This window comes from Salmo salar, chromosome 18 (assembly GCF_965601325.2).
Source record: "Salmo salar chromosome 18, fSalSal1, whole genome shotgun sequence".
Lineage (NCBI taxonomy): Eukaryota > Metazoa > Chordata > Actinopteri > Salmoniformes > Salmonidae > Salmo > Salmo salar.
In genome coordinates, this window is record NC_138308.1 from 33,687,279 (window position 1) to 33,707,991 (window position 20,713).

General features: G+C 42.3%; 1 protein-coding gene across 4 annotated transcripts in view; it reads right to left on the reverse strand.

The window, feature by feature from the left end:
* The window catches only part of LOC106560244 (uncharacterized), a 240,705-nt gene extending 225,796 nt beyond the window's left edge, over positions 1 to 14,909 (reverse strand). For all 4 annotated transcript variants that reach the window (XM_082964905.1, XM_082964904.1, XM_082964903.1 and 1 more), the window contains exons 1-6: positions 14,725 to 14,909; positions 13,526 to 13,650; positions 11,993 to 12,073; positions 11,291 to 11,390; positions 4,675 to 4,798; positions 3,952 to 4,227 (exon numbers count right to left, since the gene is read on the reverse strand). In XM_082964905.1, coding sequence (XP_082821031.1) covers positions 3,952 to 4,227; positions 4,675 to 4,798; positions 11,291 to 11,390; positions 11,993 to 12,073; positions 13,526 to 13,613 — 669 coding nt within the window. In that variant the 5' untranslated portion in view covers positions 13,614 to 13,650; positions 14,725 to 14,909. The remainder of the gene's footprint in view (positions 1 to 3,951; positions 4,228 to 4,674; positions 4,799 to 11,290; positions 11,391 to 11,992; positions 12,074 to 13,525; positions 13,651 to 14,724) is intronic.
* Between the last annotated feature and the right edge of the window lie 5,804 nt (positions 14,910 to 20,713).

Genomic DNA, 20,713 nt, shown 5'->3' on the forward strand with positions numbered 1-20,713 from the left:
GGTGCAAAAAACATTAGATATTACAAGTACGTTCCCAGAACACATTTCCTCTGTTCTTTAAAGGTTCCAAGAATATTTCATTAGGTTGTGGTAACACTGACTGGACAAGAGATATGTTCGCAAAACACAGAAACTGACCAGTTGTGCAAACATTCAGTTATCAAATAAAATGTTATTTGTCACATGCGCCGAATACAACAGGTGTAGACCTTACCGATAAATGCTTACTTACAAGCACTTAACCAACAATGTGGTAGCAGAGAGAACAGTCTATGACAGAGAGAGGACCCATGCAAAATCTTTTCAGTCTCCTGAAGGGGAATAGGAGTTGGTGTGCCCTCTTGTCTTGGTGTGTTTGGACCATGATAGTTTGTTAGTGATGTGGACACCAAGGAACTTTTAGCTCTTGACCCTGGTCGATGTGAATGGGGGCATAGTCGGTCCTCCTTTTCCTGTAGTCCACTATCAGCTCTTTTGTCTTGTTGAGGGAGAGGTTGTTGTCCTGGCACCACACTGCCAGGTCTCTGACCTCTGCCCTATCGTCGTCAGTGATCAGGCCAACCATTGTCATGTTGTCTGCATACGTAATGATCAAATCAAATCACATTGTATTTGTGACATGCACTGAATACAACAGGTGTAGACGTTTCCGTGAAATGCTTAATTACAAGCCCTTAACCAACAATGCAGTTCAAGAAATAGAGTTAAGAAAATATTTACTAACTAAACTAAAGTAAAAATAAAAAGTAACAATAAAATACAATACCAAGGCTAAATGCACGGGGTACCGGTATTGAGTCAAAGTGTGGGGGTACAGGTTAGTCTAGGTAATTTGTACATGTAGGTAGGGGTAAATGACTATGCATAGATAATAAACAGCGAGTAGCAGCAGCAGCATTAAAACAAAGGGGGGGGGGGGGGGGCTTCCTCTGACACTGCCTAGTATATAGGCGCTGGATGGCAGGAAGCTAGGCCCCATTAATGTACTGGGCCATACGCACTACCCTCTGTAGCGCCTTATGGTCAGATGCCGAGCAGTTGCCATACCATGCGGTGATGCAACCGGTGAGGATGCTCTCGATGGTGTAGCTATATAATTTTTTTGAGGCTCTGGGGACCTATGCCAAATCTTTTCCGTCTCCTGAGGGGGAAAAGGTGTTGTCGTGCCCTCTTCACGACTGTCGTGGTGTGTTTGGACCATGATTACAGTATGTGTTGGTGATGTGGACACCAGGGAACTTCAAATTCTTGACCCGCTCCACTACAGCCCCGTCAATGTGATTGGGAGATGTGTTGTTGCGTACCCTTACCACTTGGGGTCGGCCCGTCAGGAAGTCCAGGATCCAGTTGCAGAGGGAGGCGTTAGTCCTAGGGTCCTTAGCTTAGTGATGAGCTTTGTGGGCTCTATGGTGTTGAACGCTGAGCTGTAGTCTATGAACAACATTCTCACATAGGTGTTCCTGTTGTCCAGGTGGGAGAGGGCAGTGTGGACTGCGATAGAGATAGCGTCATCTGTGGATCTGTTGGGGCTGTACGCAAATTGGAATGGGTCTAGGGTGTTCGGGATGATGTTGTTGATGTGAGCCATGACCAGCCTTTCTAAGCACTTCATAGCTATCGACGTGAGTAGTCATTTAGGCAGGTTACCTTTACTTTCTTGGGCACAGGGACTATGGTGGTCTGCTTCAAACATGTAGGTATTACAGACTCGGTCAGGGAGAGGTTGAAAATGTCAGTGAAGACACTTGCCAGTTGGTCCGTGCATATGTTGAGTACACGTCATGGAAATCCGTCTGACCTCACAGCCTTTTCGATGTGAGCAAGACCTGTTTAAGGGTCTTGCTCACATCAGCTATGGACAACGTTATCACACAGCTGTCTAGTTTCCCTTTGTAGTCCGTAATAGTTTGCAAGCCCTGCCACATCCGACGAGCATCAGAGCAGGTGTAGTAGGATTCAATCTTAGTCCTGTATTCATGCTTTGCCTGTTTGATGGTTCGTCTGAGGGCAAAGCGGGATTTCTCATAAGCGTCTGGATTAGTGTCCCGCTCCTTGAAAGCAGCAGCTCTAGCCTTTAGCTCGTGAGGATGTTGCCTGTAAACCATGGCTTTTGGTTGGGAAATGTATGTACTGACACTGTGGGGACGACATCGTCGATGGACTTATTGATGAATCCGGTGACTGAGGTGGTATTCTCCTCAATGCCATTGGATGAATCCCGGAACATATTCCAGTCTGTGCTAGCAAAACAGTCCTGTAGCGTAGCATCAGCGTCATCTGACCACTTCCGTATTGACCGAGTCACTGGTACTTCCTGCTTTAGTTTTTGCTTGTAAGCAGGAATCAGAGGATAGAATTATGGTCAGATTTGCCAAATGGAGGGCGAGGCAGAGCTTTGTATGCGTCTCTGTGTGTGGAGTAAAGGTGGTCTAGAGTTGTTTTTCCTCTGGTTGCACATGTGACATAATGGTAGAAATGAGCTAAAACGGATTTAAGATTGCCTGCATTAAAGTCCCCGGCCTCTAGGAGCGCCGCTTCTAGATAAGCATTTTCTTGTTTGCTTATTGCCTTATACAGTTCGTTGAGTGCATTCTTAGTGCCGGCATCGGTTTGTTGTGGTAAATAGACAGCTACAGAAAATATAGATGAAAACTCTCTTGGTAGATAGTGTGGTCTACAGCTTATCATGAGGTACTCTCCCTCAGGCGAGCAATACCTTGAGACCTCTTTAATATTAGACATCGTGCACCAGCTGTTATTGACAAATAGACACACACCACCACCCCTCATCTTACCAGACGTATCTGTTCTGTCCTGCCGATGCATGGAAAACCCAGCCAACTGTATAAAATCTGTGTTGTGGTTCAGCCACAACTCGGTGAAACATAAGATATTACAGTTTTTAATGTCCCGTTGGTAGGATAGTCTTGAGCAGAGATTATCCAGTTTATTTTATAAGTTACCAATAATGCAAAAAAACACACAAAATAGCACAGTTGGTTAGAAACCCGTAAAATGGCAGCCATCCCCTCCGACGCCATTCCCATGATGATGGTTTTGGAATTGTGCATGGCCATGCAGTCTTGGGTGAACAGGGAGTACATGAGGGGACTAAGCATGCACCCCTGAGGGTCCCCCGTGTTGAGGATCAGCATGGCAGATGTGTTGTTGCCTACACTTACCACCTGGGATCATCCTTGTAACATCAGGTGAATGTGTTTTGTACCCCAAAAGAAACATTGTAGAATCATCCGAATAACTGGACAGTTTTGGTGTTTTGGGAACATATATTTTGTGATGTACCCACAATGATCCCACCAGACTGTTCCCACAACCTAATGAAACATCCTGGGAACCTTTAATGAACAGATTAAATGTGTTGTAGGAATGCTCTCGCAACATCAGTCAAATGTTAAACATTCATCACCATGAATGGACCGTTTTTGTGTAACCAGAACATTTGCAGAACCTAACGAATGTTCTGGGAACTTTCACAGAGCCAATTTTGGTTTGCTGGGAAAACATTACTGGTACACTGTGTTATTACATTACCTGGAAGCCTAATGAGAACTATTGGGGAATGTTCTGTGATGATTGTTACAGATGTTGTGAACAACATTTTAGTGAATGTTTGGAGAATATTCCAACGATATTTCATTTAAAATATTTTTTCAAAAATAAAATATTTTGTTATCATAAGGGATGTTATCATCCTACTGTTAGATAAAACCCTAACTAGAACTTAATGGGAATCTTAGCTAATGTTCTGGGAATGTTCCTGGTTTGCTGGGACCCTTCTTGACATTGCCCTTGAAGGCAACCTTATATAATTACTGTATGTTTAAAACTATCATGTCGATCTCATGGACTGTCAGTCATTTTATCCGTTGCTCCGTCTATGAATTTCAGAATGATTATATTTCCAGATTGTGGCTTTAGGCCTAAACGTACATCTACAGGCCGTCCATCCTCCACCCGGGTTGTAATCAGTGTATATCCGCTGGGGTCGATTTCATCCTTCTCGTCTGTCAGCCTCCTCTCTATTAGTTTACAGTCCATGTAAACGGAGACGATGCTGCTCTGGACCGCCACACCCAGCTTGTGCCACTGGCGGTCAAACAGGGTGTGCAGGTCTCGGCTCTTAAAGGTGTAGTGGAGGCTGTTCTTCAGAAGGCCCCGGGCTGAGAACTCCACTGCTCGTTTAGCACCGTCCAACACTACAGACACCTGAAGATAGAGCCGGAGGAGATTGTAAGACATTATATCGTCTCATAACAAGTTATAAAGCTTTATACCTGCCGGTAAAGTGTTACCTTCCATTCATTACCATTACCATCAGGGTCATGGTAGATACAAGCATCAGTCATGGCATGAAAATGTTTATCAATTAAACAATGGTTAACCAACCGACAGACCGACCTACTGACCACCCGGCCAACCGACTTGACTGACCTACCGGCCAACCGACCTACCAGCCAACCAACCGACCGACCGAACGACCTACCAGCCAACCAGCCGATGGACCGACCGACCAGCTGGGCCAACTGGCAGAGTGAGTGAGCGATCGACTGATCAGTCAATCAACCAACCAATAAATCAAAATAGATCAAAACCCACTTCAATGCTATACATCCAGACATCATGAATATCCTTTTAGGGGACACTCTGACCTACCTGTGTACCTCCCGTCTGGTCAAATATCTGCCACAGATACCAGCGGTCTTTCTTTGTGGTTTTCCTCAGCCGGAAGGTGGTAACTAGAGAGTATTCACTGGACAGACCGTTGGGGAACACCAATCTGAAAGAAAAAATGTACATTGTTCGAGCTCCATATAGTCAAATTCAATCGCAAAAATATATGAAACTTAACAATGGGCCTCACAATGAAAATATTGTTTCAGAACCTTCAGTCTTGGTTGGAAGAGCATTAATATGCAAACGTAGAAGATTTGACCCATAAAATTAGCATTTGCTAAATGGACTGTCAAAAATAAACATTCAGAATGAATATGAATAATCATGCTGGATGTCTTATAGCTTTCTATGTGTAGTAAGCAAAACAATCAACTTGAATCACTTGACAACGTTCTTCTATAGCCCCCTAGTGCACAATGGCCGCTTACATAAAAAGCTAGAATTTTATGCAAAACATGATTCATCCAGCCAGATTAAATTTATTTCAGCATCCCTGTCATTCCAAATCGAATAATCATTTATTCAAACTTCAATTAAATTCCTCTTACTTCACATACACGTCTAGACTAGAAAACACAAGACCATGGCTAACTACAGTATATAGCTTAGAAAGAAAACATTGTTATAAAGAGAAAAATAAAAAAAGGTAACAAAGAAGAAAAGGCAATAGGTTTGTTAACCCAGACGTTTCAGTTCAACTGAACACTGCTGGCTGAACATCTCTAGCACATTGGGAAGACTGAATGTAATGGGGATGGTGCCACCAAAATAGATGGAACCTCATTCATTATAGAAACACTAACACTATTCCTCTTCCATTTCTTCACTGATACTTCTCTCCTCCTATTTCCTATTTCCATCCTGTTGAATAAACACTTTAACCCCTCAAACTGAGCCTGGGACTGATGTTCAGATTAGACTATAGTAATGCATTAACAGCTAAAAGTCAAGCACCAGAAACACAATCATTCAGGTTTAGCAGAAATCACAATGATGCAATGATGCGGCCATTCAAAGACATGGGGAGAGAGAAAGAGAGAGAGGAGGGAGCAACAGAGAGAGCGGGATAGAGACGGAGAGAGAGATCAAGGAAGGGAGGGAGAGAGATGGGTGGGAGGGAAAGAGAGAGAGGGGGTCTGGGGAGCGAGAGAGAGAGAGACATTCAGAAAGCAACACAGAGAAAGGGGGGAAGAGAGAGAGAGAGAGAGAGAGAGAGAGAGAGAGAGAGAGAGAGAGAGAGAGAGAGAGAGAGAGAGAGAGAGAGAGAGAGAGAGAGAGGTGACATAAGAGTAAGCGAGAGACTAAGCTCACTTCAGATAGCCGGAAATGAGTTCTCCTCTTCATAGATCATGTCATAATCTCTCAGAGCCATACCCCTCCTGCCCTGTGTGTCCCTTGAATTCTCACAGAATGTTGACACAGCATATGATTAAAATATATATGCAGCGAGGTAAAGCCACAGAAAGATCAAATGCTTTCTGAGGGTAGGTGAGAGAAAGAGAGAGACTGGGAAGGTGAATCGTCGCCTTGGGGCAAAAAGAGAACATTTATATTGCAATTCAATGGAGAGAGATGAGCAGGACTATTCATAAAACTAGAGGTTTATTCCCTGAGATTCCACCTAAATGATTTGGAATTCCTGCATAAAACAGCAGAGATCCCATCTGGGCACATAAGGCAATTCCACGTCTATTCCACGTTGGTGAAAACAATATTGATTCAACCAATGTGTTCCCAGTGGGATAGGTACGTGTACAGAATAAGGAGAGAGATACATTAAAGGAATTCGACTAATTCAACCCAGAGGGGACTAAAACATGTACTTTTAATTTCCATTAAACCTTTAATATCACAGGTTAGGTCTCACTGAGCTGCAATCTGTTCTACAGGGGAGAGCTGTTCTTCATGGTACAGTGCCTTGAAAAAGTATTCACCCCCCTTGGTTTTTTTCCTATTTTGTTGCATTACAACCTGTAATTTAAGTAGATTTTTATTTGGATTTCATGTAATGGACATACACAGAATAGTCCAAATTGGTGAAGTGAAATCAAAAAAATTACTTGCTTCAGAATTTTTTTTTTACTGAAAAGTGGTGCGTGCATATGTATTCACCCCCTTTGCTATGAAGCCCTTTGCATCTTGAAAGTGGTAGGCATGTTGTGTAAATCAAATAATAAAAACCCCCCCCAAAAAATATATTTTAATTCCAGGGTGTAAGGCAACAAAATAGGAAAAATGCCAAGGGGGTAAATACTTTCGCATGCCGCTGTATTTCTATCTAATGTTAGTGTGTGTAAATGAGACTGTTGAGGTCATTTACACACATTATCTACACTGGAACACTTGAACCCTAAGGGTTAGATGTCAAGGGTTATACGTTACTGACACCTCCTCCCACCCTCTACCCTCCTCCTCCTCCTTCTCATCCTCCCCCCCTCCTCCACAGCTTACCATCTGTGGCTCAAACACATGCTCCTATCAAGTGGATTTGGTTTTTGAACAGCGTTTGCTTTTCCCCCAAACACATTTAAAGTCCTCTCCTTTCTGAATGCCAGTCCAATGGTGCCTGTCTATGAATCGTCTAGTTCAAAACTAGGACCCTTCGTTTTAACCTCTGGTCTAGAAGTGCTTCATTTGATGAATATTGCTCATTCACCCACAGAAAGATTGACCGTCAAAACGTTGATTTAAAAGAGGCTACCCTCTTACTGCTGTGGGGCCGGGTTGTGGAGAGAAATAAAGTACAACTTTAGTGACAAAACTTTCTGAAAACTATTTTATTTGCTCTCTTCTTTCACTCTTTGACAAAGTGAGTCTGACAGAAATCTAATCATGGATGCCAAAATGACTTGCATCGTCAGCTCGTGTTCAAGTCACAAACAAGAAGCACAACCAGATCAAGCTCGGAACGAATATGTTACCTCGTTGATGCAGAGACTATGAATATGCAAACAATCAAAGAAAGTGTGAACGCAAGCACTTTCTGTCAAACTCAAAAGTGTGTGTGTGTGGGTGGAATAGAGAGAGAGAACAAAGAATAGAAAGAGAGAATAGAGAGAGCGAGAGAATAACCCCAGTTGGAAACAATGAATTTGCAATTTCACTGATGTGTTCGGTGGTATCATAAGAGACAGAATACTGAGAGAGATAAAAAGAAAGTTAAAAAGAAAGATAGAAATTGTACTTACATTACAGGGTAGAATACAGTAACACATTGATACTTATATTATAGGATAGAATACAGTAACAAACTGAGACTTATATTACAGGGCAGAATACAGTAACACACTGAGACTTACATTACAGAGTAGAATACAGTAACACACATACTTATATTGCAGGGCAGAATACAGTAACACACATACTTATATTACAGGGCAGAATACAGTAACACACTGATACTTACATTACAGGGTAGAATACAGTAACACATTGATACTTATATTATAGGATAGAATACAGTAACATTCTGAGACTTACATTACAGGCTAGAATACAGTAACACACAGATATAGAAATGGAACACCTCCAAACCCACTCATGAATAGACAACAACACAACCATCCAGCAGCACTACCCATAACTCACTGAAATAGCACCAACATACAAAATTGTGTGTGCACCACAGACAGACAGACAGACAGACAGACAGACAGACAGACAGACAGACAGACAGACAGACAGACAGACAGACAGACAGACAGACAGACAGACAGACAGACAGACAGACAGACAGACAGACAGACAGACAGCAGTGGTACTTGATTTCATTTTGAACTCCAGAACCTGTCATTCAGCTTGGCATACAGACATAATGTACAATCACACAATCAGTCCACTAAGAGAGGATAGATCCCTCCATCTCTGTGGAACAGTATTAATCACACAATCAGTCCACTAAGAGAGGATAGATCCCTCCATCTCTGTGGAACAGTATTAATCACACAATCAGTCCACTAAGAGAGGAGAGATCCTGTTCTGGGTAAGAGTATCAATTTGGCCTGGGAGCTGCCAGATCGACAGAACATTAACCAGGCCCAGAAAGTCGAGCCCCTCTGCCTTTCCTGAGAGTAAAGAGAGAGATGTTTGGAGGTAGGGGGAAGGAAAGGGAGGAGGTGAGGAAAGGGGAGGAGGGGAGGAGGGAAGAAAGGAAAGGGGAGGGGAGGGGAGGAGGAAGGAAAGGGGAGAAAGGGGGGGTCCTCTGCACCTCATGTTGTCCCCCCTACCTCCTTCTCAAATCCCCCTTCACCGGACCTCCCAGCTGACAGGCAACATCACCTGTCAAAGTACTCAGATAATTGGAGATGAATGCGGTCTCTCGCCCTCTCTCTCCCCCTCTCACACACACTCTCTTCGCTCTCCCTTCTCTCTTCCCCCTCTTTCTCACCCCCTCTCTCTCACCCCTCTCAATCTCTCTTGCACTCTATTCTTCTCCCGCTTTATGTCTCTCAGCATCGATCTCTCTCTCCCCCTTTCCCCCTCCCATTTGTCTGTCTGTCTGTCTGTCTGTCTGTCTGTCTGTCTGTCTGTCTGTCTGTCTGTCTGTCTGTCTGTCTGTCTGTCTGTCTGTCTGTCTGTCTGTCTGTCGGGGGGGGGGGGGCAAACATAAAGTAGGAATTCATATACCTGTATATATATCACAGTAGCATCATATACCTGTATATATATCACAGTAGCATCATATACCTGTATATATATCACAGTAGCATCATATACCTGTATATATACCACAGTAGCATCATATACCTGTATATATACCATGGTAGCATCATATACCTGTATATATACCACAGTAGCATCATATACCTGTATCTCTCTCTCTGGTCTCTCTTTCTCTCTTTCTGGTCTCCCTCTCTCTGGTCTCTCTCTTTCTGGTTTCTCTCTCTCTCTCTTGCATATCTTTCTCTCTCTCCCTGGTCTCTCTCTCTCTTTCTGGTCTCCCTCTTTCTGGTCTCTCTCTTTCTGGTCTCTCTCTGGTATCTCTTTCTCTCTCTTTCTGGTCTCTCTCTCTTTCTAGTCTCCCTATCTCTGGTCTCTCTCTCTGATATCCTTTCTGTCTCTCTCTGGTCTCTCTCTCTCTAGTATCCTTTCTGTCTCTCTCTGGTCTCTCTCTCTCTTTCTGATCTCTCTCTCCTGATGACATGAGATGTCATCCTGCAGTGAGCCAGGGTGGAAACCCAGTTTATTCCACATATCAGCTGAACAGGAGGCGGCAAACCTACACCCTGAGAAAATATTTGTTTGCTGCAACGGAAATCCGATATCATCCTGGCTTGTTTTCAAATCTGAGGCCAGTCCAGGCGGTCTATGCCATGTGGGGGACTGATTTATGTGAGTGAGTTTGTCCATTTAATAGGTGGATAAACTCCCTAAACAACTGTGAATGTTGTGCAGTATGCCTCTCCTTTAGAGTCTATAGAGATCCATTGGAACAAGCTGGGCAAACAGAACCGAATCAGGTGGTTCGCTTTATGTATTATCTCTCATGATGGACTATAAACAGCAGCACGACCATGACCACACCTCTGGTATATATAATACAAACCACCAACATATATTTATCTTTGACTTACAGTAGCTCAAGTAAAGTACAATGCATCCATTAGTGTAACCACTAGTACAGTTAATATAGTAAAAGTCCATTAGTACATGCATGTAAGCCTACTCACATGTCTCTATAGTATATCTCCCAAAGCCAGAGCCTGTTCCAATAAAGTGTTCAGTCACACAGCCTCTACTCTGACTGGCAATTCCAATTATCTCAAGTAAAGAACACTACGCAGCCATTAGCGTGATCATTAGTACACAACCTACAGATGTTGGATCTTAATTTGATCACCCTGTTGCAGGAGAACTAGAACGTGTAGTGTATTTGATATTTAAAAAGGATTCTAAGTGTTTGAAATTTCCACTTTTAAATTTCAGACTTGATTTTATATGACAAAAATGTATCAACCCTGAAAAAAATGTCCATTCATTATAATCCACAATATAATGATTCACATTTTCCTGTTGCTGCAGGATTCTTCTCCTGCTGTAGCAAACTGGCTCAAATGAAGATCCTACCCTGTACTGTATGCCGTTAAGCCATAGCTTAATGGAAACCGCTCCAACAGAGCACAGCCACATGGCCTGAGGGATCAGGACTTCAGTCAATTCCAAAACAAAGCAACTTGATCACCCACTGACTGAGAGACTCGTACAGTAACTAGTGTCCAAATAGACCTGGCCAGACTAGCCTCTAGTCACACCCAAGATGTCCCCAACCCAGCAGGCCCAACTCAACTCACTCTGTTGGCTCAACTCCCTCCTCTAGCTGTCAGTGAGCAGTTAGATTCAATGAAAAGAGAGGGAACAGAGGAAACACACAGACTAGACGATCAGCGACTAGAGAGATAACGCCCATTTCATGGATACTAGCAAGCTTTGGCGAACAACAAAACTGCTGTCATGCATACTGTTTGAAGGATACACCCATGAGGGGAGATCTGAATGACTCGATCGGTGATTATCTCAACAAGTGTTAGGCCAGAGTAATGAAACTACCCCCCAGTCACACCCAAGTGTCCCCGTGGCCCAGCCTGGCACTACTCACTCTGTTGGCTTGATGAGGGGGCTGCTCCCCAGCCGGAATGATGGTCGCTCCTCTGTCACTGCCCCCTTTCTCAGGAGAAACTTTTCTGTCAGATCAAAACCTGCAAAAAAAGAGACAACAGGATGAGAAGGGCTGGTTTAAACTCAAGAAGTGTCCTTCACTGACATAGATTTAGCCTAGTCCTGACCTGGAATAAAAAACACTTTCTATGGAGATGGTCTGTGTTCAGCATACTGGTACTAGGTGTTGTTTTAAACTCCAATAGGGTTATACAACAATATGGATTGAGTCAGGACTCCTGTCCAGTTTGATCCATTTCTATAATTACTTGAAAGACAATAGATTTGATCATCAGTGCTCCCTCAAATAAATTGGTGCATGGCACCTCTGTTAACGCAGGGTCAATTACAGAGTATTTCTGTTCTGTGTTACATAACCTGTGAACATATTCATGTTTTCTCACGACACGTCTGAGACATGAACGTTATTACCCCCTTGGATCAGAGCCAAACAGATTGAGTACGTCCCAAATGGCACCCTATTCCCAATATAGTGCACTACTTTTGACCAGAGCCCTATGAGCCCTGTTCAAAAGTAGTGCACTATATTGGGAATAGGGTGCCATTTGGGACATACCCATTAAGAGGGGGATGGATTTATTTCAATTGAGGGAGGTGCACACCATAACACTGTAATTCTTACCGATGAATTCTGGCTGTGGACCAGTTAAACTGTAGGAAAACCGGTCCTTGTCTACTTTCAATGGAGGACATCTAGAGTTGTCTAGAAAACAGGAATAATATCATCAGCCATACAAGGTTCATATTCATTGAAGTCAAATTTAAGATGCAGACAGCAAACAAGTGCAGAATACCTTCTAAACATTTCAGTCACCAAATACTGAAACTTTGAGTTCTGATGTCTGACAGCGAGGTTGATGATTTGGCACTTAACCATTGGTTGATGTGCACAGCAGGACTGCAGTATAGTTAGCCTGCGACGTGACCAGTGTCTTTCCATGTGGAGAGGCACTTCAGTCACTCACCACATCAGTGAGAATGTCTTGTAAGTCATCACTATCCACCCATTCATTAAGATTCACTCCACGTCCCAAATGGTACCCTATTCCTTATATAGTGCACTACTTTTGACCTGTGCCATGTGGGGAACAGGATGCAATTGGGCCGCAGCCTCACACAGCCCAGACAGGGATGTAGAAGTGTTTGTTAATTAGAGGTGGTGAAAGAGACCTAACTCTAACTGGGCTCAACTTTGACCCTTTTTCTATGTAGTCATGTTTTCTCTTGGAGACTGGGGCACGGCTACAGGGTCGTGTAGCAAAACGTTTCACAACGTCGTGCAATGGAAAACACTAACGGGTGTTTCTTATTAGACAAGTTCAAGTAATACCAAATAATACCACTTCCCAGTTTAAGTCTTTTTGTGAGCGTTTTCTTCAGTTTCGTGCCAACTGAACATGACCCAGACCATATACTGTAACTAAAACTGCAAAGAAATGACTTGCCATGTTCCTGTCTGTAAGATCTGACCATGATCATCTACTGTGACAACACCAATGTTAGCCCAACGCTATTGGAAGGGCATGCTAGTACTACTCAAAGGCAACTAAAACGGGTAGCAATAATAACCTGTAATGTAGCTATATGTCTTTTAGCTATATGTATTTCAAGGGATGTAAACAATAGCATACTGCCTGTTTCACACAATATCTTGAGCACAACCACATAGCCTAGCCTAGTGGGTGCTATGAAATATAAATTCCCAAAATGTCTTTCCAGGGTAAACTAAGCGTAAGCAGATTGTCTGTGAGATCAGAGTCATATTGGTGTTGGTGACAGTGTCCTTACATGCCACGGGAGGTTGGTGGCTCATAGGTAGCCTAGCGGTTAGAGCATTGGGCCAGTAACTGAAAGTCACTAGTTCAAATACCCAAGGGGAAAAATATGCCGATGTGCCCTTGAGCAAGGCACTTATCCCTAATTTACTCCAAGGGCACCGTACTACTATGACTGACCCTGTAAACAACACATTTCACTGGACCTATCTGGTGTATGTGACAATAAAATATGATTTTTTTTCTTATGGAATGGTATCTAACTCATCAAACACAGGGTTTCCATGGTTTCCATGTGTTTGATACCATTCCATTCACTCCATTCCAGCCATTATTATGAGCTGTCCTCCCCTCAGCAGCCTCCTGTGTTAAATACATACCTATTCTTTCGTTCACTGCCATTCCAACAGTGTAAGGAATGGTATGTACGATCCAGAGGAAAGCTGCCCATTTTAGCAAGCAACTCATGTCTTCTCTGATGCAAGAGAAAATACTTCTTCAAAACCTAAAAAAAATACAAGTTAGTTCTTCAAATAGTAGGCCTACATCTTACAGTAAAATATGAATGAATTACAGTAATCATTAATCACATTAATCATGTAAAGTATTGGTAATCTATTACACAGAAAACAGTAAAATGAGATGCGCCTTTTCTACCCCATAACGAAAAGTGAGTGGTGAAAATGTAATGTGTGGTATCACAGTTGAAAATAACCAACGCTCCGCTGCAGAAGTCGACTGAAGGCGTGAGAGCAAGGTGCGACAGGTCCACTGCAACAGCTGCTGCGTTATTATGGCGCAATCATATCACCAGGAAAATAGGCTAAACAGAAGAGTCACACTTTGTAGGCTATACCAAACTGAAACAAATAGAACGGGGTCGGCTGTGTAGAACTAGTCTAAATTATGAATGTGAACATGAACATAACTGTCCCGGGTCAGTATGACACAGATCACGTTCATAGTGAGATGAGATCACGCGCATGATGCCAACTGACAAAATACAACTTCGATGGAGAGATGCCAAATTCCTCAAACGTGCCAATCTCACAATTCAAACCAGTGATAATGTCTGTCGGACATTGAAAAGCGCCACAGCTATAACTCAGATTGTTTGGAACTAGCGGACGAGACACTCCATGATAGTCTATTCCATTTATGCGGTATTCATATTTTCACATTTTCAAGGCTCCTCAATCATTAGATATACTTACCAAATTACGCGTAATTATGCATTCCGTTCACTGCAGCCTAATACGGTTCTTGCGAGCATATGGAAAAACTGCATGCTACACAAGCGTTACATACAGTATAGCTTATTTACACGAACATAACGGAATGTTCATAAATCATTTCGAGTGACTGAAGCCGTCCCGTAAAGCCAGACAAGTTCCAGAACATGAACTAAAGCTGTGCGCAAAACCACTAAAGTGCCAAACTACGACAAGGCTAGACGCACTAACCAAGGACCCCTACTTATAACTTCGTATCGATATATGACATTACAGAGGAGGATTTCAAGCAGCCATTATTATTCAACCTGTAAATTATGAATATCAAACCAAACCGGTCTACTTACAATTGGTGAGAAAGTTTCCTCCAGCATAAAAACGCATTAATCCATGGACGCTGATGAACGCATGTTTGGAAAAAAAAGTCGGTTGCTTTTCCAAAGTAGACTTGTAAAGAAATAAAAGTGAGAATGGGATCTCTTACTAGATCCTCGTGTCCTTATTAGTCGCACCGACTGACTGACCCTCCCACTCTCTCATTAGGCTACTGAAATGCATGGAGGACCCCAAGTCCGCCACCGGTGGAGGCATTACAATGGAAACGCTCCACAATTTGGATGATAAAATAATGTGTAGGCATGAGAAAATAACTTATTTAGTTATGAGAATATTGTTGTTTGACTGAGAACATCACATACAGTCGGCAGTACATCGTTAATGTGAAAATAAACTTGTGCTCAAATGATGGAATGGAGTAATTCAATTATTTTATTTATTTTTTCTGTTTTCTTCTATCCACACTGTGATAAATTAGACTTGGGAGCAAAACATTTCCTATGCCAACAATAATGTTCATAATGTATGGATTAAATATTGATTTATTGATGGAGAACATGAAGTGGTGATGAAATACAGTACTTTGCTAGCCATAACCTCCAACTCAATGTTGCCCTGATAGCCAATATTATGGGTTTTCTTGATAAGTTTGATCACCACCTTGAATTGTACCTAGGCTTTGCTAGATAGTTCCATAGGAGTTGGGGTCTATTTTAGTCTCAGACTCAAATGCCATAACAAAATGTTTTGCAATCTCCTTGAGGATGGTGCGAAGGGCTCATGTAGAGTTTTACACCAAGTTAGAACGAACCCTATGGTGCTGAAGGGCTCATGTAGAGTTTTACACCAAGTTAGAATGAACCCTATGGTGCTGAAGGGCTCATGTAGAGTTTTACACCAAGTTAGAATGAACCCTATGGTGCTGAAGGGCTCATGTAGAGTTTTACACCAAGTTAGAACGAACCCTATGGTGCTGAAGGGCTCATGTAGAGTTTTACACCAAGTTAGAATGAACCGTATGGTGCTTGAGATGAGTTTATCCAAAACCTTTTCACAAAGAGCATAAGGAATAGTTATTTAAGATACATCTTTAATATATACTGAACAAAAATATAAATGCAGCATACAACAATTCCAATGATTTTACTGAGTTACAGTTCATATAAGGAAATCAGTTAATTGAAAAAAATGTATTAGGACCTAATCTATGGATTTCACATAACTGGGCAGGGGTGCAGCCATGGGTGGGCCTGGGAGGGAATAGGCCCACCCACTTGGGAGCCAGGTCCACCCACTGAGGAGCCAGGCCCAGCCAATCAGAATGAGTTTTTCCCCACAAAAGACCTTTATTACAGATAGAAATACTCCTCAGTTTCCCCCGCTGTCCGGGTGGCTGGTCTCAGACGATCCCGCAGGTGAAGAAGCCAGATGTTGAGGTCCTATGCTGGTGTCGTTACACGTGGTCTGCGGCTGTGAGGCCAGTTGGACGAACTGCCAAATTCTCTAAAACAACGTTGTAGGTGGCTTATGGTAGAGAAATTAACATTCACTTATCTGGCAACAGCTCTGGTGGACATTCCTGAAGTCAGCACGCCAATTGCACACTCCCTCAAAGCTTGAGATGTCTGTGGCATTTTGTTGTGTGACAAATTTGCCCATTTTAGAGTGGCTTTTTATTGTCTCCAGCACAAGGTGCACCTGTGTAATGATCATGCTGTTTAATCAGCTTCTTGATATGCAACACATGTCAGTTGGATAGATTATCTTGGAAAAGGAGAAATGCTCACTAGCCAGAATGTAAACAGATTTGTGCACAAAATTTGAGAGAAATAAGCTTCTTTTTTTTGCGTATGGAACATTTCTGGGATCTTTTATTTCAGCTCATGAAACATGGGAATAACACTTTACATGTTGTGTTTATATTTTTGTTCAGCATAGTTTGAAATAATAATTAGGCCTATCTTTATTCTGAGATATTGTCAGCCTAATAGAACCAAAGCCCAAGGTGAAGTGGAGTTGAAGTGGAGGGCCAGCAGCATCACAGTGATAATGGACATCTAGCCCTGTTTGTAACTTCATGGTTTATTCACAACTGATCTAAGAATGAAGAAAAGCCTGTGATACCTTTTCATCTGCAGGCACCCCATTGACCCCATACAACTTCAACACATTCTGTAAAATACATAACGTGTGAGTACAGAGATTATGCTAATTGCATTATAAATATATGATGGGAAAACTACATGGAATACCTGAAAACTACATTGTTAGCTCTAAACTGGTATTGTATTCCTTCTCTCCAGTCTGCACCATGGCTATTGGTAAAGAAGAGAGATATTCATATACGCTATATATACAAAAGTATGTGGACACGCCATCAAATTAGTGGATTTGGCTATTTCAGCCACACCCGTTGCTGACAGATGTATTAATTGGAGAACAACGGCTCAGCCGCGAAGTGGTAGGCCACAGAAGCTCACAGAACGGGACCGCCAAGTGCTGAAACGCGTAGTGCATAAAAATCGTCCGTCCTCAGTTACAACACTCATTACCAAGGTCGAAACTGCCTCTGGAAGCTGTTCATCGGGAGCTTCATGAAGTGGGTTTCCATGGCCGAGCAGCCACACACAAGCCTAAGATCACCAATGTGCAATGCCAAGCGTTGGATGGAGTGATGTGAAGCGCTCCACCATTGGACTCTGGAGCAGTGGAAACGTGTTCTCTGGAGTGATGAATCACTCTTCACCATCTAGCAGTCCGACGGACAAATCTGGGTTTGGCAGATGCCAGGAGAACTCTACCTGCACGGGGGCATTGTCAAAGCGAGGTCCATACAGAAATGGTTTGTTGAGATCGGTGTGGAAGAACTTGACTGGCCTGCACAAAGCCCTGACCTCAACCCTATCGAACACATTTGAGATGAATTGGAACGCCGACTGCGAGCCAGGCCTAAACGCCCAACATCAGTGCCTGACCTCACTAATGCTCTTGTGGCTGAATGGAAGCAAGTCCCTGCAGCAATGTTCCAACATCTAGTGGAAAGCCTTCCCAGAAGAGTGGAGGCTGTTATAACAACAAAGGGGGGACCAACTCCATATTAATACCTATGATTTTGGAATGAGATGTTTGACGAGCAGGTGTCCACATACTTTTGGTCATGTAGTATGTATGTTTAAACAGTAATAGATGGTTAGAGTAAAAATAGTTTCACGAATTTCAGCAACAGATAAAGAATTCCACCTCCACACAAATAAGTCATGCCATTGAAGTAAACACTAGCTACCTCCCTTACCTTCCTTGGTACCTCCCTTCTTACCAGCAGCCATTTATTAAGTATTTATATTATTCTAGTCTGTTCTATGCTGTTCTATTCTATTATATTCAATTGTGTTATATTCTGTTCTGTTATATTCTGTTCTATTCAATTCTATTGTGTCCTATTCTGTTCTGTTCTATTCGGTTCTCTTCAATTCTATTTTGTTCTATTCTGTTCTGTTCTATTCTGTTTTGTTTAGTTCTGTTCTATTCTATTATTTTCTATTGTGTTCTATGCTATTCTATACTATTCTGTTCTAGCTGATTTGTTAATTCCTTACTTTCAGTTTCTGTGTGTATGTGTGTTGGGTTATTGCTGCTTCATGTTGAATTAGACAAACACTAATCCATTTTATCTGGGGACTCTGATGCCTGACATGTCTTTAAAACAATTAGTAGGCATGGATCTGGGACATCATCCAATCAGTAGGCATGGATCTGGGACATCATCCAATCAGTAGGCATGGATCTGGGACATCAACCAATCAGTAGGCATGGATCTGGGACATCAACCAATCAGTAGGCATGGTTATGGGACATCATCCAATCTGTAGGCATGGATCTGGGACATCAACCAATCAGTAGGCATGGATCTGGGACATCATCAAATCGATAGACATGGATCTAGGACATCAACCAATCAGTAGGCATGGATCTGGGACATCATCCAATCAGTAGGCATGGATCTGGGACATCAAACAACACATCACTCATCCGGTGTATGATTAGCTTAATACTTCAAAGAGGCCTGCAAATAGGTGTTTTCTAAGCAAACACATTAGCATGGCTGCATTGTGTGGTAGTCCACCTGCATTTAACATTGGTGTACCGTACACTGTGCCTATATGAGCTCTCATTGTGCCTTTCAGGTTATTATTGCCTTGAGGCTGATGTTCAACACCTGCCTTTTAACTGGATATGAAATGCATAGGAACATCTTTATCCATGGATGATGTATTAAATCCTGTATTCTAAAAATATCATACAGTCTGCTTGTATATCCAGTAAAATGTTGTTTAGTCACTCACATGGAAGCTCAACCCGTATTGCCCTGGGCCCTGCATGTGACAAAGCAAATGGTTTTAGTGATAAAATGATTTGGTAAAAAGCATACTTTGTCTCAGCAATGCAAATGCAGACATGAGTTATGTTGAGGTCACTGCTGCCTGCCATTGTGCATAGAGAAAAAGGTAATGGGATAGCCTAACCTCAAAAATCCTGAACAAGATAAATTCATTTTACTGTTGGGGGAGAGTGCCCATACAGACATTTATTGAATAAAAGCTCAATACATCGAAACAAAGATAAAGTAAAGAAGAAAACCGATGCCAGAGATGTTTTGTTAGCTTAGAGTCCACTGGCTGTCTCTGTTGTCTGTTTCGATGCAGCCAACTTCAAATGAAGAATACTGTCAGTCTGCTGAATCAATGCAGTAGAACACAACATTAAACTCAATGTGTGTGTGTGACAGGTTTCTGCAGTACAGTGGTTAGTCAATTCCTTATTCCTGAACCGAACATCTCATTTGGAACAATGGTCTTTACTTGAGGAGAATCATGATAGTTTAATGTTCGTCCTCCAGGAGTCACAATGAACAACCAAGGTTGACATTGTCCTGCCAGGGCTGAGGGACGTCCTAAAATGTAGACAGGACGGGATATTTATAACTTTATGAATATTATTTTAAAGGGATAGTTCATTCAAATCACAAATGACGTTTGTTTCCTTACCTTATATCAGTCTATGGTCTAGTCCAGGACAGAGGGCAATCCACTCTTTGGGTTCCATTAAGTTTTCTGTAATGGACACCTGTTAAGAATGAAATCGTGACGTATCGTAGAGAACAATTTAAATCTAATGAAAAATATGAGCTGGCGCACACCCAGAGAAAATCATTTTATGTAGAGGTGCTGACTAACAGTGAATAAACTATAAAAATCTACAGTGCCTCACGAAAGTATTCACTTTAGCAGTATGCTTAGGGTCATTGTCCTGCTGGAAGGTGAACCTCCGTCCCTGTCTCAAATCTCTGGAAGACAAACCGTTTTCCCTCAAGAATTTCCCTGTATTTAGCGCCTTCCATCATTCCTTCAATTCTGAACAGTTCCCAGGCCTTGCCGATGAAAAACATCTCCATAGCATGATGCTGCCACCACCATGCTTCAATTTGGGGATTGTGTTCTCGGGGTGACGAGAGGTGTTGGGTTTGTACCAGACAGGTGGACTTTATTTATCTAATTATGTGACTTCTGAAGGTAATAGGTTGCACCAGATCTTATTTAGGGGCTTCGTAGCAAAGGGGGTGAATACATATGCACACACCACTTTCCCGTTTTTTATATTTTAGAATTTTTTGAAACAAGTTATTTTTTTCATTTCACTTCACCAATTTGGACTATTTTGTGTATGTCCATTACATGAAATCCAAATAAAAATCTATTTAAATTACAGGTTGTAATGCAACAAAATAGGAAAAACGCCAAGCGGGGTGAATACTTTTGCAAGGCACTGTAGTGGGTAAATCACCAATGTTTCGGCATCACCGTGCCTTCTTCAGGGTGACAATTTAAATCTAACACAGTTGAATTTTCAAAGCAGAAACTGTCTGTGGGAAAAGGTCTGTGGGATAATGTCTGTCTATCACTTACAGCTTTGAATCAAATCAGTGCTCTAATGTTGTAACCT